This window comes from Siphateles boraxobius, unplaced genomic scaffold (assembly GCF_051911475.1).
Source record: "Siphateles boraxobius isolate OS27281-9 unplaced genomic scaffold, OSU_SipBor_1 13, whole genome shotgun sequence".
Lineage (NCBI taxonomy): Eukaryota > Metazoa > Chordata > Actinopteri > Cypriniformes > Leuciscidae > Siphateles > Siphateles boraxobius.
Genome location: NW_027508733.1, coordinates 16,530,170 through 16,557,073, shown reverse-complemented (window position 1 = coordinate 16,557,073; position 26,904 = coordinate 16,530,170). Strand labels below are relative to the sequence as shown.

The 26,904-nt window shown below is 34.3% G+C and overlaps 2 protein-coding genes across 10 annotated transcripts in view; one reads left to right on the top strand and one right to left on the bottom strand.

The window, feature by feature from the left end:
- The first annotated feature begins 1,973 nt into the window (after positions 1–1,973).
- glsa (glutaminase a) lies at positions 1,974–21,870 on the top strand. 9 transcript variants are annotated; one of them, XM_077226186.1, is made up of 18 exons: positions 1,981–2,312; positions 10,015–10,111; positions 10,285–10,403; positions 11,143–11,272; positions 11,366–11,445; positions 11,605–11,768; positions 12,178–12,236; positions 14,048–14,080; positions 14,173–14,231; positions 14,653–14,719; positions 14,809–14,859; positions 15,046–15,222; positions 15,335–15,466; positions 15,561–15,653; positions 18,202–18,263; positions 18,394–18,470; positions 18,596–18,659; positions 19,896–21,870. In XM_077226186.1, the coding sequence occupies exons 1-18, from the start codon at positions 2,149–2,151 to the stop codon at positions 20,047–20,049; spliced, it is 1,782 nt and encodes a 593-aa protein (XP_077082301.1). In that variant the 5' UTR covers positions 1,981–2,148; the 3' UTR covers positions 20,050–21,870. The 9 variants fall into 9 exon arrangements, with proteins under 9 accessions (XP_077082304.1, XP_077082301.1, XP_077082305.1 ...); XM_077226188.1 differs by having other exon boundaries at positions 2,009–2,312; positions 10,021–10,111; XM_077226193.1 differs by lacking the exon at positions 1,981–2,312 and adding an exon at positions 3,295–3,389 and having other exon boundaries at positions 10,021–10,111.
- Positions 21,204–26,904, bottom strand: part of stat1a (signal transducer and activator of transcription 1a) — a 31,079-nt gene continuing 25,378 nt past the window's right edge. The window contains exons 20-25 of the mRNA XM_077226185.1: positions 26,143–26,282; positions 25,765–25,953; positions 25,575–25,650; positions 23,375–23,447; positions 23,257–23,280; positions 21,204–23,133 (exon numbers count right to left, since the gene is read on the bottom strand). Coding sequence (XP_077082300.1) covers positions 23,110–23,133; positions 23,257–23,280; positions 23,375–23,447; positions 25,575–25,650; positions 25,765–25,953; positions 26,143–26,282 — 526 coding nt within the window. The 3' untranslated portion in view covers positions 21,204–23,109. The remainder of the gene's footprint in view (positions 23,134–23,256; positions 23,281–23,374; positions 23,448–25,574; positions 25,651–25,764; positions 25,954–26,142; positions 26,283–26,904) is intronic.

Here is a 26,904-nt window from a genome sequence, read left to right as displayed (position 1 = left end):
GTCTTGATGTAGTGGGATAGGGTTAACTGCACTTATTTCGAACTTGGCTTGTTTATTTTTGTATTATTATCATTATTATTAAAGATCCACCTGTCGGGATTAGCAGTAAACAATGCAAAACATCAGCTCTTCAAAAAAAAAAAACTAGTAAAGGTTTCTGAAACATTTATTTTGGCTCGGCAGTGCAGGATTTCCCATGACGCATCTCCTACATGATTGGGCTTAACCATGAACGTGTGTTTCCTGATATCTCACTCTGTTAAAGGCCATGTAGATCTTCTTGTCTCAATGGGATAGTGGAAACATGCCTTATTCTAAGTATACTACTTTTAAAATCTACTTCAGTTGTCTTGTGCATTAAAATAAAAGGTAATATAATATAATATCTAAATAAAAACAGCAAATAATAATTGTAATATATATTGTAATATATTATGTAAAATATATTTGATTATTAATTATAATAATTATATATATATATATGATGGAATCCTTATGAAATAAAATGTCAAATATAACCAAATATAATTTTATAGATTTTGTTTCTAAATAATAATGAGTTTATATATTTAATATTTTATATATATATATATATATATATATATATATATATATTATATACACTAAAATATGAAATATTTAAATGATAAAATATATATACAATACTCACATGTAGGTATGTATGCAAATAGTAATAATAATCAAAATATGTACCTTAATAAAAATATTACTATATTTTTTCCATTTAGCTATTATTCAAATTTTAATGTGTAATATATAAAAAAAATTAAGTACAATTGTTTAAGTAACTTCAGCTTAAATTATATTAAACTGATTAAAAAAAAGTTGAATCTTGTATATCTAATAATTTTTTTAAACTGCTTAACTTATTTTGATGAGTTAAAGCAATGTAAAAACATATGCTGTCATAACTTATTGATAATATAATTTTATATATATATATATATATATATATATATATATATATATATACGTATATGTATATATATATATATATATATATATATATATATATATATAGAAACCTGCATAATTATTATGTATAGTGTTTATATCACTGATCTCCATTTGACTGTATAAACAAGACATTTTAGTTAAAAAAAACTAAGACTGGTAATTTTTAAATTGCCCACAAGGTGGCAAAAAAGCCTAATGTAAGGCACGCTTTTGTAAAATGAAGAGTGTGTAATGATATGTGCACAATGTGTAATTTAATCTAATTGCATATTTGTATAGCTAATGTTCCATTATACATCATTATACATATTATTTTCTTTACTGTGAAAAAAAGCGGATTAAACAGATGTAGCCTACATTAAAGCAGACGTTTTGGATCAAAGCAGGCTTTCATGAGGGTTTCAAATTCACATTCAACTATGCAGGTTGGATTTGAGGATACCCAGAACAATAGCTCGTCTTTGTTGCGCCAAATTCCTCAATCTCACGTCTAAACCTACAGTATGAGACCTCGCTGAGGCTTTCATTGTGTTTACATTGGCGCTTATAATAGCAGGCCAGTCATTCGTTGAGGAGGTCTGACAATGAACCATAGACTGTAAAAAACGCACAGGGCAGTTCCGTTGTAATTTTGCATAATATTGTCTCACAAATGTAAGAATGGCTCTCTGGCCAATTATTATAAACAAATAATGGGTAAAATTCCCAGCATTTGAAGGTCATACACACATATAAATATTTGTGTGTGTTTTCCCGAGGTCATAGCTGTAGTGATGACGTGAGGATACGTTACTTACTGTAACATACTGTTTGGCATACTATATTTTCACATACAGTATGTATGCAGTGTGTACTGCACACTACGCAGGACGCATGACGCACACAGTCGGCCTCTCTTTACCAGGCGCATGGAGGTGTTGGGCGTCATAATGATGATTGACGGAGGCCCGAACCAATCAGCGTTCGCCATGACGTGACAGCGACCAATTGAGTGCGAGCAGCATTTCGATTCTGTCGTCGTCACTCGCCTGAACACACCGAGCAGCAGGGGAGACGAGGGAATGAACCGGCACGACTATCTAAAATAACGAATATTCTCATTAACAATACTGTAATAATATTACTAGTATTATTGACGGAAATTACTCTGTTTGGCCCGTCGAGTTTGAAATGTTACCGTTTAGGTTCTCGTGGGCGTTAAAGGAGTTTTGCAAACCCAATCTAAGGCTCATTTTGAAAAATAATTCGGATCATAACGTTACAGCAACTGCCGGAGGATGCGCATCTTCATATAGACGATCCCTGTGCACGCAGACAGATGCGAGCAACGAGAAGTGAGTAGTGCTGAAAAACAAACCAGCTCGAAACCTCAATCGCCCATGCGGGGGTTTAATACAACAGGGTCATTATAGAATAGATATCAGCTTTGGTTTCACTTTTAAAATGTATGGATTTTTGACCCATCCGTCCATCCATTCATTCTTATGGGGTTCCAGCATCCCGACAAATTAATCCCAGACCTTGATCACGATGATGGATGTGAAAGATTTTTCTAATATATTTAGAGCTTTAGACCTTCTAGGTTTTATAGGTGGACAAGGTGTGTAGGTCAGCGTGCACATAGAGAAAGAGTTTGTATGATGGGGGGTAAATTCTCAGGGGTCTCTGTGAATAATCATAAAGGTTGGGCTTTAAGGGAGGGTTTTGATACATTTTAAGCATTTTTTCCCTAAAAACGATGAATATTTTGGTACAAATCAGGATGATTCGGTTGTGTAGAAGGTTCTAGATTCTTTCATTGTGATTTAAGATATTTGGGCCCTAAATGTTAAAAATAAGTGGGCCTAATTGACAAACCTGTACTCACTATTCTAGGTTAGAAATTCAATTATATGTAAAATATGATTGTCTTTATTATTTTAACTTAAGTCAAATTAATGGTAGACTGATTAATCACTGATATTTTGTTGTCATGAGAATCCTTGTCCAACTCTAAAACCCACTGACAGCTTTGAAAAATTCCAAAATTTTGAGTAAAATCTCTGTTCACTTCCAGGAATTTTTATCCTGGAAAATTGTTATTGTTAAATATTATTTTTTAAATAGTTAAATGTTAGTTTCTGTACGGCCAGATCAGCCACTTCCTCTTCCTGTAACGCTGACATTCAAAGCTCGGAAGTGTCGAATCCGGGGTTTCCTCAAAAAACATCTCCTCTAAATCTATTGCTCTTCAGCCGACATTTCAGTATGCACTAGATGTGTCTGAGTAGCTTATGCTTAAATCTTAGTATGCACTGCTTTCATGGTTTCGGTATGAGTGAGTGTTTGTCCTTGGAGAGATAGACTGACCCTTCTCTCCATCTGTCTGTCAAGGAGTTGGCAAGGTCAGGTCTCAGCTTACTGTAACATCTGTAAGTTTCTGTCTGAGGAAAAGTTGTCATTGTTGAAGTTTTTGCAAGTATGCAATGCATGTTCCAAAATGTTGTGAGCTGCCCTGTCTGTTACCTACAAAGGTTGCTGCCTTTTAAGACAGTTAGTGATTATTAACTTTGTAAGCTCTACATGGCCAGCAACAATTTGTCAAGTAGCACACAGGAAATTCAATTTGCTATTAAAAAATAGTTTTCAGAGTTGTTACTGTGCGTTCACACCGCTGCCGGCGAGAGCGTCAAAGTGGCCGGAAGTCATTCATTTTCAATGAGAGCCGGCGGCGAGCTCCGGCGAGAGCGGGGCGTCGCGTCTTGGACGGTGAGAGCGGCGAGAAGAGTTGAAGTCAGGTCAACTTTATGGTAATGAGCTATGACGCGGTTCGGCGGCAACCAATCGGAATATAGAAGTGCTCCGTTTGAGAGGAGTCAAGAGAACGCAGTCCTGTAAACTTTGGTTCCGACCACATTAGTTCCCAAGCAAAATAGAGGAGGTTGATCATTTGAATTTGATAAGAAGGCGCGCTACACTATTTATAGGCAATATTTTCACGCTAGAACGCTTTTTTTTTCAGCAGGAATGTAAATTATAATAGCACTTAACCATGAACACAGAAGCCACACCACACAGATGGCTTTTAATTTGTTTATTTCATTAGCAAACATGTCACTATAATTGTTAAGTTTTATCCATCGATCAATTTTCTGCAAAAATAACGATCGACATGATTGATGCTTTGTGGCCCCTTTAAATACAGTTGTAAAAATGACCACGCATTCGATCTACGTCAGAGCATCAGAGTGCCCACGAATCTTTCCACGGCGTCGCTGGCAGGGTGGCGAGAGCGAATTTTGCCGCTCTCGCCGGCGGCGGTGTGAACGTACAGTTAGCATTTTGCAGAGCTAACAGTATAATACTGAATAGAGTTTGTTGTTAGCATGTTGTTAAGCTAACAGCATACTCAAAATAAGTAAATAGCAGACAGGAGATATGACTCGCAATTGATTTGGGTAGAGTTTGTTGATAGTTGCTAAGATAACAGCATAATATTCAAATAAGTAAATCGCACACAAGATATACAATTCGCAATTGATTTGATTAGAGTTTGTTGTTAGCATGTTGCTAAGCTAACAGCTTAGCAATTTTTAATTAGGTTGAACTATTTGTTTTTTTTAATAGCTTCCTGTAATGAAATTAAATATTAGTATTATATTTTGTGTGCCGTGTTGGCAATGGTAATTATATGAAGACAGAACCTACACAATTCTTTTTTTAGCCCTGCTGATTGTTTCAATTGAACTCATCAATAGTTCATTGGTGAACCCAATAGCCTTTTAATGTATCTCAATATCACTCTTTTGCTTTTATTTTGTTCATAAGCATCATATAATGCTCTTCGGCATGTTATCAGGGCCTCGCTCTTCTCCTACACTGTAATTTGTGGTGTCAGGTTTCTGAGGCTCTGTCCTGAGGGAGTCCACAACAACAAGGCATGTGGCCTCTACATTTTTACATTAAACAAAGAAGGTGTTTATACTGATGTATTCGCATTACAGATAATTAGTGTTATGATTTTTCACGATAAACCGGGCAAAAATAAAATTTCATCTCTACATTTAGGCTAATCCCCAAAACCCTACCAACCAAATAGCAACAACCTGGAAAACAATCAGAATAGCTTAGTATTTTACTGGCGAGTTTCATGCAGGCAAGCACCAGTTTTTTAAATATTTTGAATCATACATTTTAAATAAAAGGTGCATCAAAATCCAGCAATTTCAAAAGGAGTATGTGAGATTAGGAGTTTAGCTTTTTTCCAGCAAAATTTCGAAGAAATGTGACTGCACATTTTGTAGTAGAAATGAAAGCTGTGTAGCTGTCTACTGTGTAGTACTTTTGCAGCCTAGCTTACATAAAAAGTAAAAAAAATATTGGCTTAGTTCTAAAGGTCCACATCAAAGAAGAAAACTAAAACACTATACATTTTTAATAGGCCTAATCATTCTAATTCTATGAGAATATGGAGGTCCACACCACAACTATACCGATAACAACACGGTGATATCAACGCAATCACTTTCAGAATGATTTTTCCAGCAGATGAACAATAAAAACCTTGACAGCCAATCAGAAGAGCTTGAGCATTTAAAGTGGCAGACAACAAAACTGCAGCGTGTTTATAATAAACAGAATGTTCCCAGTCTGTCGGTGTGGACGCTAATATATAGTTAACATTCTAGATGTGAATAATATCAGTTTTCAAATATGCCTATGTTAGATATAGCCTAGTGACCAATATATTGTGCATATGTAATTTTCATCGTCAACAAAGATTGTTAATACTAAAATAATTGCTCATTTTACTTTTAGTTGTTTTTGTTGGATTTAACGCAAATCCTGCAGTGCGAACACTAATGGGAGTATCAAATGAATCGCCTCACAGCAGACTCTCTAGTCTCTGAGATTAATCTGACATGAAGGCACCAGCTGAGTGTGCGTGTGTGTGTGTGTGTGTGTGACACTGGCATTGATGGGATCTCTGCGTGCCATTACTGCATTGAAATCATGCCAGGTTATGCCCGAGCATCTTCAAGCAAATGATATGAAGCCTGCGAACAGTGAATGCAAATAGCAATTTCAGACATGTCATGTTGAAAGCTTTTTCTGTTCTTTTTTTATGTAGTGGAATATTACATTAGAAAATCATGGTAATACTATGGTACTTTTCAGTTAGTGGCAGCTGGTTCATTTTCTGGTGTTTATTCACTGCAGGCCAAAATATGTTGCAGTGAATCTCTAAGCATGCGATTCTGTGGGAGTGTCAGCCTGTTTTGCTGGTTGTTTGACTGATTCTCGTTGAGGTGTAAGAAGATAATGAAGATACTGTTAGATAATCATCCCACTTCCAGGTGTTTACACACACATACAGCCGTCCTCACAAAAATGTTTTGGCAGGGTTTGCGATTCTCCATGAGAAATTTCATCCCCACAAGGACAGCAAAACCTTCCCTCACACACACATTATCTTTGTTTTTTTAATCTCTTTTTTACATTTTGCTTCCACACATTCTTATTGAAATAGTCACTGTAAATACCTTGGTACATGAGAATTAGGGCTGCAACTAACGATTATTTTGATAATCGATTAATCGGACGATTATTTTTTCAATTAATCGATTAATCGGATAGAAATTAAATTTGATTATTTTTTTTTATAACTAAATAAAACCGTAAATCAGGGTATTTATGTGTAAAAGTGTACTTTAAAAAGTGCAAAAGCCACACATTGAGTTTTACTAATATCAATATTTGCATTGTTTTTAATGATAATTGCTAATGGCAAGTTGACAAACATGATTATTGTTAAAAAAATGATATCCAACATATTATGTTTTAACACAATTTTTGTTAAAACAAATTTACATAGACATGTTGTTCAGATGTGAATATCTGAACTAAAAACAAACTAAAAACATCTAAAATATATAATTCATTTAATTTTTATTTAAAATTAATTATATATAAGGAATATAAGGATAAAGAATATAATATATATTATATATAATATATAAAAGAATAATATAAGGATAAATTGATTAAATAAATATAGAAAGACTGAAAACAATTGTGTGAATGTAGAGCCGCAGTAGATCGCGTTTGAAAAACAATTAAAACTTAGTAGACAAATGCTATAATAAGAGAACGGAATGGAGGTAACGTTACCCAGCAAGCTAACAGGCTTGAGTAAAGGACAGGAGAAATTATGCATTAGTGCACACAAGCATTCGCTGAAAACCACTGAGTACAGTGACTAAAAAACAATATTTTACTGCTGCTGTTATTAACTGCCTTTGTATTTAATGCTTCACTTTGTAAACACCGTTTTAATTTAACCTATTTCTGCGGTAGCGCTATTTTAATCCATCACTTACGTTGCGAGCGAACTGATTGCACAACCTGATGCTCGAGACAAAATACAGACATCCCGGAAGTCCCGGGAGTCTCCCGCATATTGATTACGGCTCCCTGATGCCCGCGAATTAGTTCAAACTCCCGAAATCTAGAGCGCGCAAGCAAGAGCGCGCATGCGAGACAGAAGAGACTGCTCCAAAGTACCGTGTAGCGCGCGCGCTCGGCAGAGCGCCTGAGGGAGAGAGACCTTGCGTGTGTGTGCGTACCAGTAAACGCTCCCCGTGACGTAAGCAGACCAACTAATCGATAATGACATTCGTTGACAACGATTTTCATAATCGATTATAATCGATTTTATCGATTAGTTGTTGCAGCCCTAATGAGAATGGTATTCATTCAATACTATGGTATCACCGCAATGCAATGATATGGAAATTTTAGTCGATACCAATAATTATTTATATTTGAAAGCCGATAACAGATATATTGGCCGATAAATCGATTCTAAATCCAAAATTTTTATATAATTTTTGAGAGCCTGATCACAAAAACAAGTCTCTCCATTAAAAGCCATGTCCCAAGCACACAATCATAATGTAATAATTTTATGTAGCCTATAAGACAGGTTTGCGCTGCACATATGCACTCAACTGTATTTTCCTTTTTGAAGTGATTCCAATCATATTTCAAGCGATTCAAAACTATCATGGCAAACAGTGCGCATCTCAAGTGCCCATTATATAATCCATTATTAATCGGCTTTAATATATCGGCCAAATTGTCTTATCCGGCAAATAACGATAACAGTAAAAATGAACATATATCGGCCGATACCGATATGATTGCCGATAAATCATGCATCCCTACTGCTTCAAGACGGTGACGAAAACGATAGCTTTAGCTTTATTTTTTAAGTACTGTAGTTTACTGGAAAGTCTTTTAAAAACTTTTACAAGAAGTCAGTTATGTTTTGAAAAAATAAAATTTACTGGAAAAGAGTTTATACATTGCAGAAGTAATCCAATTTGGATGCTAATCCTGTTTTGTTACCAACTTTCCTTATCTCATATAACTGTTAGGTTAAATAACCATCATAAAAACAAACAAACAATGTTTTATTGAGATGTGTCATCAAGTGGATTATTTCCGGTGTGGTTGTGTGTAAAAATAGAGACGCCAGAGAGTCCGTTTGGCACGGTGCCTGTGCATTAGCGAGGATCAGAACTGAGAACTTGCTAGGAAGTGAAGGCTTAACTCCGCATCAGTGTACGGGACGGGAGGGGCGTCTGCTCTCGTCAGGTTACGTGTCCTAGTTTAATGCCGCTCCAGGTCAGACGGCCCGCATCAGAGCACGGGTTGTGTTTGGCCCACAGTATTTGCATTTGATATTGTTTTGACTATAGGCTGTACTAAAGGCCAATATCAACCAATATATGTCTGTTTTGTGTTCTGTGTCAGTTTTAAAAATCTATTTACAGCCTCAACATTGGATAATATTTTTTTAAATATTTATTTATCAATACTTTGAGTAAACATTATGGAAAATGTTTTGTATATTTTAAGTATACATCATTTGTTTATTTGTTTATACATTATATATATATATATATTTTAGTTGGTGTATATTTATTAAGTCAGTGTTTTATACATCTGAATGTGTCGTTCATTTCTGTTTTATTTCTCTCTCTTTTGCTTGGTCTGTGAACTTTGCATTTTTTTGTGTAAGTATCATTTCAAAGTTAATTTTATGTGGTCATTTATTTTTCTCTTCCAATTGTTTCTCACTCCTGCAAAATGTTATGCTTGCTTTTCCCATTACCGTTCAGTGTTCTAGAACCACATGTATCATCCCGAAATGACATTACAAAGGCCTTGAGTCGCTATTGATCACTATTGTTTCAACCTACAAACAATTTTTCAATTGGGTTTTAAGAACAATATTTTTTTCACCAACTTACTGAAGTTAGTGTCTTAAGTTCATTTTGGGATGGTTTGTAGTCGGTTTATAAACCAAAGTGCTTCTTTTTCAAGGCCTTATATGGGATCCTGTAGCTTTCCCAGAATACAATCCATTGTTGAGACTTCTGAATCTACTGTTGGAGGTCCTTGAAAGTTTTATTCCCAAATGCTTTACTAAGCTCCTGCTTAACATAGTAAACCTCTGCAAACCCATATTATGTTACACAACTACCTTTTCTAACAGACTAACCCTTTTCAGACAACCTCAAAATGTCAGTCAGTGGTAAAGAAAAAAAAAGTCCTTCATTAAGAAATGCTTTCCGCAAATACATGTGTTACAGCTTACAATTAATACATGTAAATAGTTCTAAATAACTTGCGTAGCAAGATTCTCTTAAAACTGTTGATCTGCCTTGAAAAATTGCTATAGAAGAAGACTAAGACTAGGCTAAAACTCGCTACAGTGCCTTTAGTGGCAGACTCTGAGAATGAGGCTTGTTAGCAAGTATATTTTGGGCCTGGCCCTTTTTACAAATTACAAAGATTTGTGTATTTGACTAATGAAATTGGTTTCACTACTTCCTGTCATTTTGAGAGTAATTCTGAAACTAAAAACATGAAATCTCAGTACGACCCCTCCTGCTGCTGATAAACCCCATTGTTGAATATGTTTTGTCTATTAATATTTTAGTTGTCTGTCTTCTTACTGGATTCTTTGTGTATCTGGACACGTCACAGGAGAAGGAAGGCAGGCATTTTGCCCAGCCTGGAAGATCTGCTGTTTTACACCATTGCAGAGGGCCAGGAGAAAATTCCAGCTCACAAATTTACCACGGTAAAAACACACCTGCTGGCCAAGCTGCTACCATATCTCTCTTGGCACATAATTGGTTTCCAAATAGTTGTATCTAGAATGACGATTCCTTTGATATGTTCTGCAATAAAACTGCAGGTTAAATGAAACTCAAGATTTGTTATAAATTTAGGGTGAATGTTGTGTCCTTTCAGGCGCTCAAGGCCACAGGTCTGCGTACTGGTGACCCTCGTCTTAGGGAGTGTATGGAGATGTTAAAGGTCACCCTCAAGACCACTACAGATGGGGCTCTGGATCGTCATCTCTTCAAAAAGTAATTATACGAAGCCCTTATTTGTTTAAAGGTTAAAACTAACAGTTTTAGTTAAGAAAATAAGAATATATTGTTGTGTGTTTATACCAGTTCTCGCATGAATTCTGAGTATTTATTCAGTCTGTTGAAGTCCTGTTACTACTGTCACTGTTAGATTCAGATTTCAGTTTTCATAGGTCAGCAATTTTCAAAGGACATTTTTAAAGGTCCTCTGATAGTCCTGCAGTATATGAATTATTCAGTGTAGCTAAAAAAAAATGCCTAAAATTTGAACATAACATCATACAGCTCTTTATATTACAAGTTGGGCCTTTTATATTGCATGGGATTGCTTGAATGTGATAATTAGAAATCGAAATTATGAAGTAGTTTCAGATATTTCTATGTTTCCAGAGCTGTTTGCAGAACAATTACTAAGTATCTTCTGTTTTAAGTTTTCCACAAAAACTTTAGTATTAACTAAATCTATAGTCATTTTAGTATTATTTTATTAATTTCAAATTAATCATTTTAGTGCTTTCACTTATTTCATTTCATTGCTAAGGCAACATTTCACATTTTTGTTAGGTTTAAGTTTAAAAACATTAATTGTAAAAACTAATTTAAATGTATTCAGCTTTATTTCAATTAACAGAAATGTTTTTAATAGTTTAGCTTTAGTTAATGATAATAACCCTGATTTGCATGAACGTACTAATGATAAAGATAAATCACGATCTTCACTTTTCTCTTCCTACAGGTGTGTGCAAAGCAACATTGTGTTGCTAACACAGGCTTTCCGAAAAAAGTTTGTCATTCCCGACTTTCAGTCGTTTACCTCTCACATCGATCAAATTTATGAGAGTGCTAAATCAATGTCGGGTGGCCAGGTACGCTCAGAAGATAGTCGAACACAGTGTGAATTTCTGATGATATTTGTTCGCAAATATTTTTACATTCTGTTTTGCCACTTTTTTGTGTAGGTGGCAGATTACATTCCTCAGCTAGCGAAATTCAGTCCTAATCTCTGGGCCGTTTCCCTCTGCACTGTAGATGGCCAACGGTGAGCTTTCTGTCTTTAGTACAATAGCTACATTGTTTTGATTTTGCTGGATTTTTGTTCATATTTTCTGGTGTAGATAAACATTTTAGATAAACAATTTGATTGATCAAACATTTATGGCCTGTAATTATTCCAAACCGGACTTTTTGTATTCTACAGATACACTGCGGGTGACACGAAAGTTCCATTTTGTCTGCAGTCGTGTGTGAAACCGTTAAAATACGCAATTGCGGTTCACGATCACGGCACCGAATACGTGCACCGCTTTATAGGGAAGGAACCCAGCGGCCTTCGTTTCAACAAGCTCTTCCTTGATGAGGATGGTAAGGATTTCTATGATAAATGTTTCTGAAACTTATTTTGAATGAAGAAATAGATAGCACTAAATGAATGGCCTTGTTCTATTTAATTCCAAAATCAAAAGAAAGAAATTAACAACTTTTTTGTGTTATCACATTATTTTCAAGACAGTTAAGCACATTGTTCCCTATAGTTCTCATTAGCATAAAGCAAACAATTCTCATTACTGTAAAAAATTATTATAATAATATTAATATTTAAAGTATTTGTTCATACTTTATTATTTGTTGTAATGTATTAAATTTAGAAATCATTAAAAAATAAAACCATTATATATTTAGAAAACTAAGAATAGAAATTATAGAACTAAGAATAATAGAGAATTGTAGTAAAAATAGGCTTTATTTATGGATCATTCATCTATTTTTCCAGATAAACCTCACAATCCCATGGTAAACGCTGGCGCTATAGTTTGCACTTCCCTTCTCAAGGTAAATCTCATTCTTTCTCCACATTCTTCTTCTGTTTTGATAAAAATGGGGCCCTGAACTACTATTAGCTATAGTTCCTGCACAATGTGTTGTTTAACAGAATTCCCTTTTTTTTTTCTTAAATTGATAGCCTAAATTTGCCTTGCCAAATATTTAGCTTGATGCGTTTGTGGATGTTTGACGTGAGAACGAATCAGAGGAACGAATGGATTTAATCTGATTACTTTCCCTCTCTCATCAGATTAAGGTTATGAATAATCATGCTGAAAGGATTATATTGAAGAGAGGGAAACGGAAGCGGGATTGGGAAAGATAGGGGGAAAAGAGCAAACAGATGCAAGAGATTAGTATTCAGGAATTCAGATAGCCATAAAAAAGGGTTTCAAACACTAGTTGTAATCAAAATTATTCAACCCTCATTGCAAATCAGATTTATTGGCAAAAATGTACAGACTTTCAGCTGTTTGCAATGAACAAATCAAACGAAAGTAATTGAAATAGCTTAACACAAATGTTTCAGGTGGTTTCCCCAAATTCAACTTAAAATTCCACTTTTATTGGCTTCTGCAGTCTCAAAATTATTCAACCCCCTGAATAGACTGCCTCACAACAGTACAAATCTGCAAAACAGGTGTTGTCTCAAGCACACCTGATGCAACTAATCAAGGGCTTCAATAGTTGCACCAGGTGTGCTTGGGCTAGAACACATGAAATATATGAACTGGCTAGGTTTGTTGAGTGTCATATTTGACTGCATGTTAGAATAATTTTGATTACAACTGTATGTATATAAACATGTTAAACATGTATGTTTAAACAATGATAAACAATGCTACAAACTAAAATGTTTAAGCAGATATTTATAACAAAACTTTTTTTGTAATTTATGAATTTGTGATGAAGATTTGTGGCATTTAAGGTAAATACACTGCATGATGCGCATCTTTCTCAGGCCTGTCGGGGTGCTAATGTGTGATGTCAGTGTGAAGGCTTTTTTGTGGTTTTATTGTTGTTGCGTATTTTACAGCATTAGGAACTGTGGGAAATATTGACCCTCCAACAGGTCAATGACGTTGGTAATTTCCCTTTCATTTATTTGTTTTTCCTCATTGAACAAATTCCAAACTAAGCTAATGCTACATTAGCACAAATCTGACATATTCATTGCTTTGACTGAAAATCATGTGATTCTGTTTAATTACTGTGTGGAAAGGAATCAAGCTTTATTTTTTAATTTTTTTTAGTTACTTCCCAACTTACAAATTCAAGTGTTTAATACAGTACTTTTTTCTTTGTAAATAAACATTTCTTCAATGTGGAAAAAAATTGTTTACTTGTTTTAGAGCCTCAAATAAATGCATTGCATGAGACAAAATGTCTCACTAGTTTATTTAGAACTCTATTAAAACAAACTTACAGACAACAAAAGTGACTTAACAATTTAGTGATGCAATTGTTCTTTTAATCTTTTAGTTTTGTCAGATTTTTCCAAACCCCCTTTAACAACTTACATTTGTGATTCCACAACAATAATAATACTTACTTGAACAGTTTTCCTTAATTTCTTTGAGTGATGTTTCTCAAATCTAGTGAGCCAGAATCCTCCTAATTTTTTCTATCCTTCATTTGAAATGCTGTAGAAAAATGAATTTACTACAATTGTCAATCTAATGTTTACAATATGTATGTCTAAATCATGTGGTAGTTGAATAATGTTTCCTTTAATTTAATGCCTATGCTTTCAAAAATTTGTAACTATAAAAAATATTTCAATGATACAACACATTCATCAGTTTATTTTTAATTTTCAGCAAGGTGGAGGCAACGCTGAGAAGTTTGATTATGTAAGTATCATACAATATATTTTGTATATCATTTTTTTTTTATTGTTAATCTTGATGAGAGCTACGGTGTTTAATGCTTTGTTTTGTTGTAGGTGATGAACTTTATGAAGAAGTTGGCCGGAAATGAGTATGTTGGTTTCAGCAATGCTACGTAAGTTTTCCAGACACTAATAACAATGAAATTACACTATGCTCAACACAAATGTTGATACTACTTAAAGTACTTTCTCAGTTAAATAAACATAGTTAAATTATCAAGTAGACCGTCAGTAATAAAATAAACAAGTGAATCAAACTGCAAACAATAGAAGAATAGATTTTTAAGTATCTAAATGGCAGCATAAATTCAATTTAACATTCAGAAATGTAAAATTCAGAGCTAATCAAACGTTAATATCACACTGCAATCAATTATTGACATTCAGTAGTGACTCAAAAACTTTTTAACACAACATTGATATCGAATGTAAAGAAAGTTATTGTTTTAGTATAAACTTATTACTATACTGCCTTTTCTTTGGAATTTCCTACTTAAAACATAATTCCTAAACATTCTTTCTTTTTCTTGGCAGGTTTCAGTCAGAGCGGTTGTCAGGTGACAGAAATTTTGCCATTGGTTACTACTTGAAGGAGAAGAAGGTACGTGTTTAAACATTTTACAGTATTTAGAGACCATTGAAAATCCTCTAAAAACATACATTTTTTATTGTTGTTTTCCATACTTGCAGTGTTTCCCGGAGGGTACAGACATGATTTCCATCCTGGACCTTTACTTCCAGGTCAGTATAAGTTAAACAACCATTTTCACTCACAGTTCAGAAACTAATTGCTGATATAGAGAAAAACTCCCTTTGGAGTTTCCACACTAAAGAAAGATGAAAATGTAAAAAAGCATAATAGGACCCCTTTAAGATTTAAATATAAAAAAACCTATGATTAAACATGTTTTTGTTTTGTTTATTTAGCTGTGCTCCATTGAGGTAACCTGCGAAAGTGCCAGTGTGATGGCAGCTACCCTGGCGAATGGCGGCTTCTGTCCAATCACGGGCGAGCGTGTGCTGAACCCCGAGGCCGTACGAGACACTCTGAGTCTCATGCACTCTTGCGGCATGTACGACTTCTCCGGACAGTTCGCTTTCCATGTGAGTTTTGCATGTATACGCACCTGCGGAAATGTTTAACGGTTGTAGTTTCAATTTTAAAAAAAACGTATTAACAATCTATGTCAAATTGAAGTTGTGTGTTGTGCTGTAGGTTGGTCTCCCGGCTAAATCAGGTGTTGCCGGAGGCATCCTGCTGGTAGTGCCCAATGTGATGGGCATTATGTGTTGGTCTCCTCCTCTTGACAAATTGGGCAACAGTGTGCGAGGAATCCAGTTTTGCACGGTACTATATCTACATCATCTCAGCTAACTGAGAAGAATTGATCGATTTCTTGCTCTTTCACTGCATTTAAACCTTTCGTTCTTTCCTTTTGTAGGATCTGGTCCAGCTTTTCAATTTCCACAATTATGATAATTTACGCCACTTTGCCAAGAAACTGGATCCACGCAGAGAGGGCGGAGAACAACGGGTGAGTGACAGATTCAACCTTTCAATCACAAACAACATGCAACTAGGGGTGGGCAATAACCTGGCATTATTTGTTGAATATAGGCCTAGTTGTTGTACAAAACAAATATTGAATTAAATTCATACCGACAATGAGAAAGAGCTTGTTAGATAAAAATAGGTATGTCATCCTTAATATGAATTAAGCTTTCCTACTAGTGCTTGCTTTGCTGCTACCAATCATCAGATTGAGTTAATTAAATTGATGTAATTAAGTTGTATCTGGATTAGCTTAAATATATAGTGTGTGTGTGTGTATATATATATATATATATATATATATATATATATATATATATCCACTGTATATCCCACCTCTAGATGCAACTAATGCAAATGATCCTGTAATGTTGACATACAGTAGTGTGAGTGTGTGCTTATGTATGTATGTAATGATAACATACATACATTACAAACATGTATGTGTTCTGACAAACTGTCCTGCAATCTTAACCTGTATTATCAAACATTTCACTTCTCTTGGCAATTGCGTATTTCTTTTCCTCTTCAATGTCTGCCCTCTGCTGGAGGACCAGCGCACTCTGCTTTTAACCACCACTACCATCCATGTGACTTGAGGAAGCTAAATATTTGACTCCATGAATTGCATACACTTGCTAATATATAATATGATAATTATACATTTCTATACTAGAAAATAACACCTCAGTGCCGCTCTAAACGACTGGCTTGCTTAAGTTTCCACCTTTTCTGTGTTTTCTCTGCCATTCATACTAATCCAAGCAGGAAATTCCATGATGAAATAATCTAATCTGATAATCTATCCGTGTCCGTATTGGTTGAACCGCAGCAGAATCTCGAACCACTGGACTATACGAGCCTTCAGAAGGAACTAGCGCTCACTGACAAAGTGTGGAAAAAAGTCTGTCCATCCGAGACGGACGAGGACACTTCTACCTCTGTAGTCTATAGGATGGAAAGCGTGGCGGAAAGAAACTAGAAGAGACAACAGCGCCCCACTCTTCCTCGTTTTGTCATCCATTTTATTTTCTTGGGTTTATAAATCTTTGGGATTAGAGAGGTTGTTTGTCTTGTTTTTGTTTTGTTTGATTCATTTTTGTTTGAATTTGATTTGGTTTTGTTTTATTTAGTTTGGTTTTTAGTTTTGCAGAGGATTTGTTGCTTTTTGCTTGAAATGCACACTATTGAACGTGCCAAATACCTTTAAACCCAATGTGCAATTATTTTGTTACATTTTGGGGTATCAGCAAGGACCAAACAATACAATATCCGTGTCTGGGTAACAATACAATAATATTGTGATGCATTTGTTGATTGTATCTTGTTTGATACATTTACTGTTTTTCCCCACTGCTAGCTAAAATACTTTCTCATATCCTAGTTTAATGTGAAGAGATATCTAATTTTAATTTATTAGTAAACCATTTGTACATTGACTTCCTGAACCCTGCTGTAAACGGCAGCATTGAGATTTGGTTGGACTCCTTGAGTGTTCAGGAAACCAGTTTGAAAGCAAACATTTGTGCAATTTTGTTTGTTGCTGCTAGAGGCACAAAAATTACTAAAAAGTAAAAAAACAAATTATTCACAAATAATTGAACAAGAACAAATTGTTCTTTACATTTGCAAAAGTTTTTATCTGTACATTATTCTTTTTCATTCAGCTGTTTCTTACCCTACGTGATGTCTAAAAGTTTGGTCTATGTTTTGGGAAAATCTGAGACTGTTAAAGTGTTACTTTAGTCCTCCGCAGAACTAGGCTAGTCGACTATGATCAGGCAGGAAAGATTGTGTGACTAGTGGCTTCACAATGGAAGTTTATCTTGATGTCATCCTGTATTCAAATCATTTGTAACCCAGTTCTCACTTGAATTAAATATTTACTGTAGCGGTTTATTAATACCAGAAAAGTTTGTCATTGCTTTGTCAGTTTAAAGAATCATTTCTGAAACTGTGCCTCTTAAAATCCAGGAATGTGCTTAAAGATTACTGAATTAAAAGTTAATTTACATTGAACAAACTGTCTACTAGGCTATTTAAACTAACTACTTGATGTTTTGTTGTAATATTTTATTTTTAAGAATGTACTGCTGAATTTCAAGTGACTGTCATTTCATTCGCTCTGTTATAGAACAGTTGGAAGGGATTTGTATGTCTCTCACATGATTTGTTTCAGTTTTTGAAACCAAGTAATAACATTGGCATTATGGAATGGTTCTGCGATATGAATGTGAACTGATATGCACATCTTTTTAAAAACCATTTGTTTGTGCTAATAAGATTATCTTATTTAAACGAACTTGACTTGTTTTTTTATTTATTTTGTCATTGTGGTTTACTGTTTTAATAAATGATTTATCAAAACAAATTTTGTTTTACTTGGTGTGTAGTTTTTTATCGCTTTTTTTGAAAACAATGCAACTGTCAGTTTCGTTAAACTGTTTTGTTTTTGCAAATTCGACCCTTCAGGCTTGTATGGAGTATTTTGGCGATTTGTCGCGTTGAACGACTCGTCTGTTTTCTTCCAGGTGAAGTCCGTTATCAACCTGCTGTTCGCGGCCTACACAGGGGACGTGTCCGCTCTGAGGAGGTAACATTACTGCATCGCCAAAAAAAAATCGTGTTTTTTGCATTTACTGTACACAATTTTTGCTGTTTAACTCAATTATTTTTTATTTTATGCCTACTTAATGTGCTTTTTGGGGGATTTTTTTTCGTAGGTTTGCACTCTCGTCGATGGATATGGAGCAGAGAGATTACGACTCGAGGACGGCTCTTCATGTAGCTGCCGCTGAAGGTAACTTGTCAATTCATCTATAGAATGTATTATATCATCTTTATGTTGTTTGTTTCCTGTGACTGACCTTATTTTCTCTCCTCGCTGTGTGGAAATCATGCTAATGTATAATCTTTGGCTTTCAGGTCACGCTGAGGTTGTGCGTTTTCTTCTAGAAGCCTGTAAGGTGAACCCGGTGCCCAAGGACAGGTACGAATCTCAAAAATTATACTAGCGTAACGTTAGATCTTTGCGTTTTGTTACGTAACCTACGTAACTTTAACGTAACCACTTAAACCGCCAAAATGTGAAAGGTATGTCACAAAAGTCTGTTGCAAAACAAATGCAATGCAATTTTATAGTATATGTTCTGAAGTTTGCTCTACAAACATTCAATGCATGTGTTAATTTATTATGTTTAACAACTAACCATTAATTTACTAGCAATAATATTATTTATTGAAATTACTGGAACACTTTCTTCAGTAAAAGAAAAAAAATTGTGTGCGGGTGGTGGTATAAATATTTTGGATGTTATTTTTGTTTCTAACACTATCACAGTGGTTGTACTTTATAGTAAGTTTATAATATAAATTTTGTAAGTTTATAATACAAATTTTGTAAGTTATTAACATTAGTTATAAACTAATAATTAACCATTTTCACAGCTTTGATTGATCTAGATTAATGTTAATAAATATAGATTAGGTAGATCATAAACTAACAACGTTAATGAATTGAACTTACCAAATTTTAATGCCACTGTTTTTCAATGCATTTTTGTCTATTTCTTGTGATTAACTAACCATTAATTTATTAGCAATAATAATAATATTTATAGAAATTACAGATGGAACACTTTCTCAATTAAAAAAATAAATATTGGTGGCAAGTAAAATATTTTGGACATTACTTTTATTTTTAACACACTGTCACAGTGGTTGCGGTAAATATAATCATTATTTACCGTTTTCAAATTAACTTACAGCAAAAAATGTATATAGTACGTTTTATTAAAATAAGTTTTACAATTTGTTAAAATTAGTTAAGTTTATTAATTCGGTATAAACTAATAAATGCTAGATTAACAAAACAAAACAAAACTTGAATTATTAATGTTATTTAATAGATTGTTAGAAACTTACCGAATGTTACCGAATTTCATACTGTTGTATTTCAATGTTTACAATAAGCCATTTACAATGGAAATTTACAGACCAAGCGCACTGGAGTGTTTTAAAGCGAAATCTTGTTTTTTAAATGACATAGATCGAATTAAATGTTTTATTTGTTGATCTATGCAGTTTAATTTAATGTCATGAACTGTTTATTTTCAATGTTTGTGCTGTACATTCGGCCATTAGACTTCCATATTACTTGTTTTGTTTCTATCAAAATGACTTGACGGCAACCAAAAACCAAACTTGGGGTTTGATCTCTGTACAGGTGGGGCAACACTCCCATGGACGAGGCCATTCATTTTGGCCATCATGATGTCGTAACAATCCTGAAGGACTATCACAACACCTACAGCCCCAAGGAGAGCAGCGCCGACAGCGAAAAAGAGACCGCAGAGAAGAACCTGGACGGCATGCTGTAGAGATGATGTGTTGAGTTAAAACACTTCCGATGATTCCCAGTGAGTCTGTGTGTCTGAGGTACGCATTTAAGAAGAAAACTTACAAAACGCGGCGGGGGGGGGGGGGGGGGGGGGGTGTTTGGCCCCTTTTAATCCGTTTAGTGGTGTGTGTGTGTGTGTGTAACCTCCGTTAACATGGTAATTTTTTATCGTACACTCGGAGGAATGTAGCGTCATAAAGGTCTTATTCAGATGTATATCCATGTAAACATACAATATCATTTCATATATTCAACCCAAGTATACATAAAAAGTGTATATGAACATTCATTTACACTTTGAGAATCTTCATAGATGATGTCAAATACATTTTTAAGAAAAGATATCGTAAGAAACGGCAGCTTGACTGGAGAGGGTAGCATTGGGTGTGATGTCATTTGGATTTATTTTTATATTTTTACCTTTTGCTTTTTCTTTATCCTCTACTTTAGTCTTAACTTGGTTATAAATCAACAGTAGTATTTCTTTATGCCTTTTTGATATAATTCTCAATAATTGCACTTTTATTATTTTATTATTATATCTATTTATTTGTCTTTTAAAATATTTTTTTTGCAAATGAAATTACATTAACACTTGTTTTTTTTCTTTTTCCAAGAACTTAAGATTTGTTAACATTAAATTAGGTATCATAATTCATTTATTTGTTCAACATATTTTATGTTATCAATGTATAATTTTAGATGTATTAGTAAATGTAGTAATTAACAATAACCTGAATTGATAAATGCTGTAAAATTGATGCCTATATACATAACTAATATTAACAAATGAAAACTTATTGTAAAATGTTACCAAAATCACTTTAAAGCACTAGAGGACCTATTTGTTCATTGTACTATGGGGATTTCCTGTATTTTCTAAAACTATATCATCAACAACAACAAAACGTCAATACTTAGTTGTACTGTAAATCTTACGACAGTCGCCTAATGGATAATCATTTGGAAAGGTTTTATAAATTACTTGCAATGTTTTAAATTCGGCAAAACTCCGGGATGTGGAAATGGATTGTATCTCTGCAATTAGACAAACTGCAAGGAATTTACACTTTTAATAAGTCGTTGTCATGTGATTTTGTTTAGCTATCATAGAAAAGAAAGAACCAAGCAAAATTAGTATATTTCCTGTTTTATTCTCAGTACATGGTGAAATGACAAGCAAGGTTGAAAGTTGAAAATAAACAAAAATTGCACTGGTATTAACACTGACTGCAATGTTTAAACATTTTGTGTAACTTTGAGAATCTCTTTGGAAACAGTAGGTCACATGTCTATAAGCACATGTTGTATACGCACAAGCACACTGATTGTTTTTAATGTACATTTCGGACGGCGAAGAGGCGTGCGTATACTTGGAACTTCCAAAGCTCAGTCATACTCAATATGTGAATATTTTCCAGTAGGACAATATTATTGAAGTATTGTAAATGTGTTTTGTAGCGTGTGTGTGTGTATATGCTTAACTGGGAAATGTTATGTTATTTATTGTATAAAAAAAAAGAACCGAAAGCAACACGACCAAAAGTAGGTCATTGATCGTATTTCAGTTTGTTCATTTCTATGTCGCACTTTAGTTGCATTATGTAATTTCCTTTGTGTTTTTTCAGCATTTGTTATTTACTGCTATGAATGTACTGCACTGTGTTGTGAAATTTCCTTTTACTTATGTAATAAAAAAATGCTGTAGATGTTCTAGATTTGTTTGAATTTAACATCGAAGCTGATAACTATATTCAACACATAAGATTATTAGATAAAAACAATAAAGACATTAAACAGATTAAGTGTTTTTTTACTCATTTTTCTGGTGGTTTCATCTTGAAGATGATATTTTGATTTTCAGACATTCGTACACAATATTTAAAAAAAAAAACTATGCTTTCCAGGTATGCTCTCGACATGTTTGTACGTGGGTGTATTTTCGTATTGTTGGACTGTATCAAAAGTTTCTAAGGTGCAAATTAAGGCATTCAAACAAAAAAAATGGATTTCCAACTAAATTTTCTATGGAGCCCAAAACAAATTAAACTGATAAAAATTGCTATGTAATTTAACACAGCAGTACAATCCAGTGCAAAAAGTAGAAACAACAACATAAAGTGGACATAATACTAATAAAGCACCTACAAGTTTAGAATAGTTTTTTTCCCACATATACAGAACAATAAGTGTTTAGGAAAGTAAACCCATAATAGCTTAAAAGGTTTAATCACCTGAATCCCTGCATTTCTTGGTTCTTTCTGGTGAATCTTACAAAAACACATCCAGGTTTTTTTTTAACCCAAAATCTAACCAAAGAAACTTTTTTTTCTTAAAGAAAAGGAAGCCTTTTTTAGGACAATTTGTTGCATTCTTATATTATTTATTGCATTATGAATTTTTCATGACAGTTCAGCACATTTACCCTCCTATTCACTTTTTTGTTTGTTTTTTTCATTTTTCTAATAATGGCTTTATTACTTTGTATTAAAATCAGCATAAATTAAAGCAATTAAATTATTTGTTTGCATTCTTATAAAGAAAACTGTGGATTCAAATGTGCTTAACTTAAAATAAATCTTAGTAGTCCTTAAAATAGGTTTAATTTTCTTTATAGAAAATATAGATTAAACCGTTTTTGTGAAATTCACCCGTCTAGCTTTCTCGTTCACTCATTTGTTATTCTGCATTTACTTTCTCAGCATTTGCTATTTCGTTTACTACTTGGTGCTGCACTAAATGAAGTGCTATTAGTACAACTTCCCTGCCTTAATCTAGAAAACTAAAGCAACTTTTAAGTGCTGAGGTAACAGTAGCATTACTATGGGGGTTAATTCGCTCTTTTTGGTTGTCTTTTTGCAATAGTTGACAGGGTATACAGTGTTTTTTGAATAATTTCCCCAATGTTAGAATGAAAGAGAGAGGAATACCAAACCCAATGGCTACACGAATTGCTCCCATTTCATTCACGCTTTTAAAGACACAGAATGATGGAAACATTTCCACTTTTTCCTGAGTCATCTGTCATCTTTCAGGTGACTTAAGGGAGACTGAAGTCTGACGGCTGCAATAAAACAAACAAAAAACAATATCAGCATCTCACTCTATGCAGTGCATAATTTATAAATTTAAGTCAAATTGCTCATTTGCATTTTATTGATTATGAAAAGGAATAGAAGTTCTCTACCTCCAGTCGGATATCGTATCGGTTCTAGAATAAAGAGAAATTGAGATAATAACTGCAGTCAATATTGAACTGTTGGTTTAAAAGATTTTGTAATTATATAGATTATCATTTTACATACCACCTCCAGCTTCAGCTGGTCGAATACCTCAGGTGACATTGGCATGAGCGTGTCATTATATTCTTGAGGTTTCCTAAAATTCAAACATATTTAAACACAAATTTTTTTTTAAAGTAAAAAAATAGGCAATTATTTTTGCAATCCTGTTTGGTAGCTCATAAATATGGAAGCTTGTTTCCACCAAGGAATAAAACAGAGAAAAAGTGCGACTTTGTATCTCACAATAATGACATTTTTTGTCACAACCGTGTGATTATATCTCACAATTCTGAGGAAAAAGTCAGAATTGTGAGAAATAGTCAGAATTGCGAGTTATAAAGTCTGAGTTGCGAGATATAAACGTTCAATTCTGATTAAAAAATAAAAATAAGAATTGTGCGTTACAAACTCGAAATTGCAAGAAAAAGTCAGAATTCCGAGAAATAAAGTTGAATTGCGAGAGAATTTCAAGTTATAAAATCAGAATTGCGATACACAAAAATTCAGAATTGCAGGTTATAAAGTCAGAATTGAGAGGTATAAACTCGCAATTGTGAGTTAAAAGTAAGAATTGCAAGTTACAAACTCGAAATTGCATGAAAAAATCTGAATTGCGAAATATAAACAATTGCGAGAAATAAAGTCTGAATTGCGAGATATAAATTCGAAATTGCGGGTTATAAAGTCAGATTTGTGAAATATAAATTTGCAATTGCAAGTAAAATATCAGAATTGCGAGTTATAATGTCTGAGTTGCGAGATATAAACATGCAGTTCTGAGAAAAAAATCAGAATTGCGAGTTGTAATTACAATAAATTTTGAGTTTAAAATTTTTTCAAGAAATAAACTTGCAATTCTGAGAAAAAAGTCAGAATTACGAGTTATAAATTATAATATGTGAACAATATTCGACATATATATTCGAACAATATACAACATCGGAACATTGTACATTTAAGATAGGCTACTTAATTTATTATTCCAATATCCAAATATGATACTAAATCTCACAGACAAAAAGGCTTTTATTTGAGACGTGCTGTCTTTGCATTTGCACATTGCACATTTTAAACAGGACACGCATTTGCTGAATAAACGTTAGCCAATACAAACATATTTATAGAAAATAGTTGAAAATGAATAGACAGGCGTCCAATAATAGCCAAACGAATCCCTTATTCTAAAAATAGTATAAAATAAGTTATTAGCTAGACGAATTCGACATATAATGAGGGCTGTGTTAACAGTAAAACGTCCGTCATTTAACGAATTTTAAAAACACGGATGGATAAAACAAAATGCATTTTAATTCTTAAATTTTTTAAATACATTATAAAATTAATTTGTTTTTATTCATTTTATTCAAGATTTCTTTAGGCCGTGTGTCCACCAAAGCGTTTTTAGCCAGCTGAAAACGCTTGGCTCTCTTTGCTGAAAATGCCTAGCTGTGGGCGCTTGAGAGCGCTTTGGCAGCGCAGCGTTTTTTTATTTGAGACGATTCGTTGCTATGATACAGAATATCTCCAGCACAGTTTACTTATAAATGATTTCGCAGATAATTTGTTTCACACTAAAAATGTATTTTTCATCCATTTTGTTCGCTTAGCTCTGCTGGTTGATGTCGTTGTGACAGTTGGTCGGTGTGGTATTTGTCCCGCCCCTCCACCACTGTGATTGGACGGCTGGGTAAAAAGTGACAGTGATGAGCGCTGTGTTTTACCCAAAGTTGAACATTCTTAAAGCGTTCGACACAGCTCTGCGGGGGTTAATAAAGGTCTTCTTAAGTGAAGCGATGCGTTCGTGTAAGAAAAATATCCTTATTTAAAAACTTTATCGACTAAAACAACTACCTTCCGGTAGACGGCCGTATGGGTACACGGCCGTCGTTATACGCCAAAAGAGTAACACTTGAACTTGACGCACAACGTAATGATGAACGCAGTTGCCCAGCCCTGTTTGATTGAACCGTGAGAGGCATCAATTGCCGTCATTACGTTGTGCATCAAGTTCAAGAGTTACCCTTTTGGATGGACTTCCAAAGTCAAACAGCCATTCGATCCCATTCTCAAGCTTGGAAGAGCCAGGACATTTTTTTAAATATAACTCCGATTGTATTCGTCTGAAAGAAGAATGTCATATACACCTAGGATGGCTTCAGGGTGAGTAAAACATGGGCTAATTTTTAATTTTGGGTGAACTATCCATTTAACACTGACTCACATTTCAGAGATGGAGATGAGAGTGGTGCTGATATATCCCTCGTCTGACTTCTTGTCGACATCCATTGGTTCTTGCTCTGGAGAAACCAAAGACGAAGAAAGATTAAGAATTTCATTTATATGTTTTTTAATACATTTATTCATATTTAATTGGATTTTTTTTTTACATAGTTCACAACTGCGTTTCTTACTCTCGGTAGGTTTGGAATAGTATTTTTTGAAGGCGTCGTCTTTGGGTAAATCGGGATAGAGGAAGCGCAGAGGGTTTTCTGGGACGTTGTCGGCGGCCATCACGCGATAGTTTCGAATAATGTCGGGAAGTGAGACGGCAGAGAGTTCCCTCTTCGTGTAGGGCTCCACAGAGCGAATCTGCGGCTCTTCTAAACCAACACAAAGCCAAACACAGTAATGAACAATACATTTACTAAAACTTAATTTCAAGCCAAAGTTTAAACAAAATCTAAATTTTGACATTTTGATATCTAAAACAAAGAAAAATCTTTTATTTTATTTCGTTTGTTTTAATCCTTTATTGTTTCACAGCATGTCAGAAGGGAGGAGCATCTCACCGTTTGAGTCATGTTCGATCCAGCTGAACGTGATTGCTCCGTCGCGGTTGCTTTCACTGAAGCGCAACAGAAACGTCCCGGGAAGTTTGTCATACAGCAGAGCTTTAGTACGGTCCTTGGTCACAAACCCCATTATACACCTGTGAGAGACGGACAGTATTAAAGCAATGTTCCCGCTAGACCAATAGACTACCAATGTGCCGGACTCCCAAAGTTTATTAACTCGTTCCCTGCCATTGACTGAAATTCCCATCATTCATGACACAACACTTTCCCTCCATTGATGGAAATAGTTTTTCCGTTTTTTCACTGTTATACGGTAGGGGGCGCTATGACATCTTTTGAAAGAGTACATAATCTCCAGATCAAAACACATGCGAAGAAGAACCAGAAACAAGTGATAGCATATGTATGCATATGCATATGTAAAATAACGCGATCACCAACATTTAACAGCATGTAAATCAAAACTGGGTTACACTTTATTTTAAGGTGTCATTGTTACAGTGTAATTATATGTTTAAGTACAGTGTAATATTAAGCAACTATATGTACTTACTATAGGGTTAGGGTTGGATTAGGATGAGGGTTAATTGCATGTAATTATGCATCATTTACTGTATAAGTAACATAACATAACATATGTAACAAGAACACTGTAAAATAAAGTGTAACCCAAAACTGTCTAATGTTACAGAATGAAATGTCATACCAGGATGAGGTATAGGACTGTACAGCTTTGAGGGTGTTGATGGACTCGAT

Excerpts from the sequence above, each read along its gene's own strand:
- glsa (XM_077226186.1), top strand. The coding sequence starts at position 2,149 with ATGTTACCGTTTAGGTTCTCGTGGGCGTTAAAGGAGTTTTGCAAACCC. Across the intron at positions 11,446-11,604 it reads TGCACTGTAGATGGCCAACG|ATACACTGCGGGTGACACGA; the intron begins GTGAGCTTTCTG and ends TGTATTCTACAG. Across the intron at positions 18,471-18,595 it reads TCATGTAGCTGCCGCTGAAG|GTCACGCTGAGGTTGTGCGT; the intron begins GTAACTTGTCAA and ends TTTGGCTTTCAG.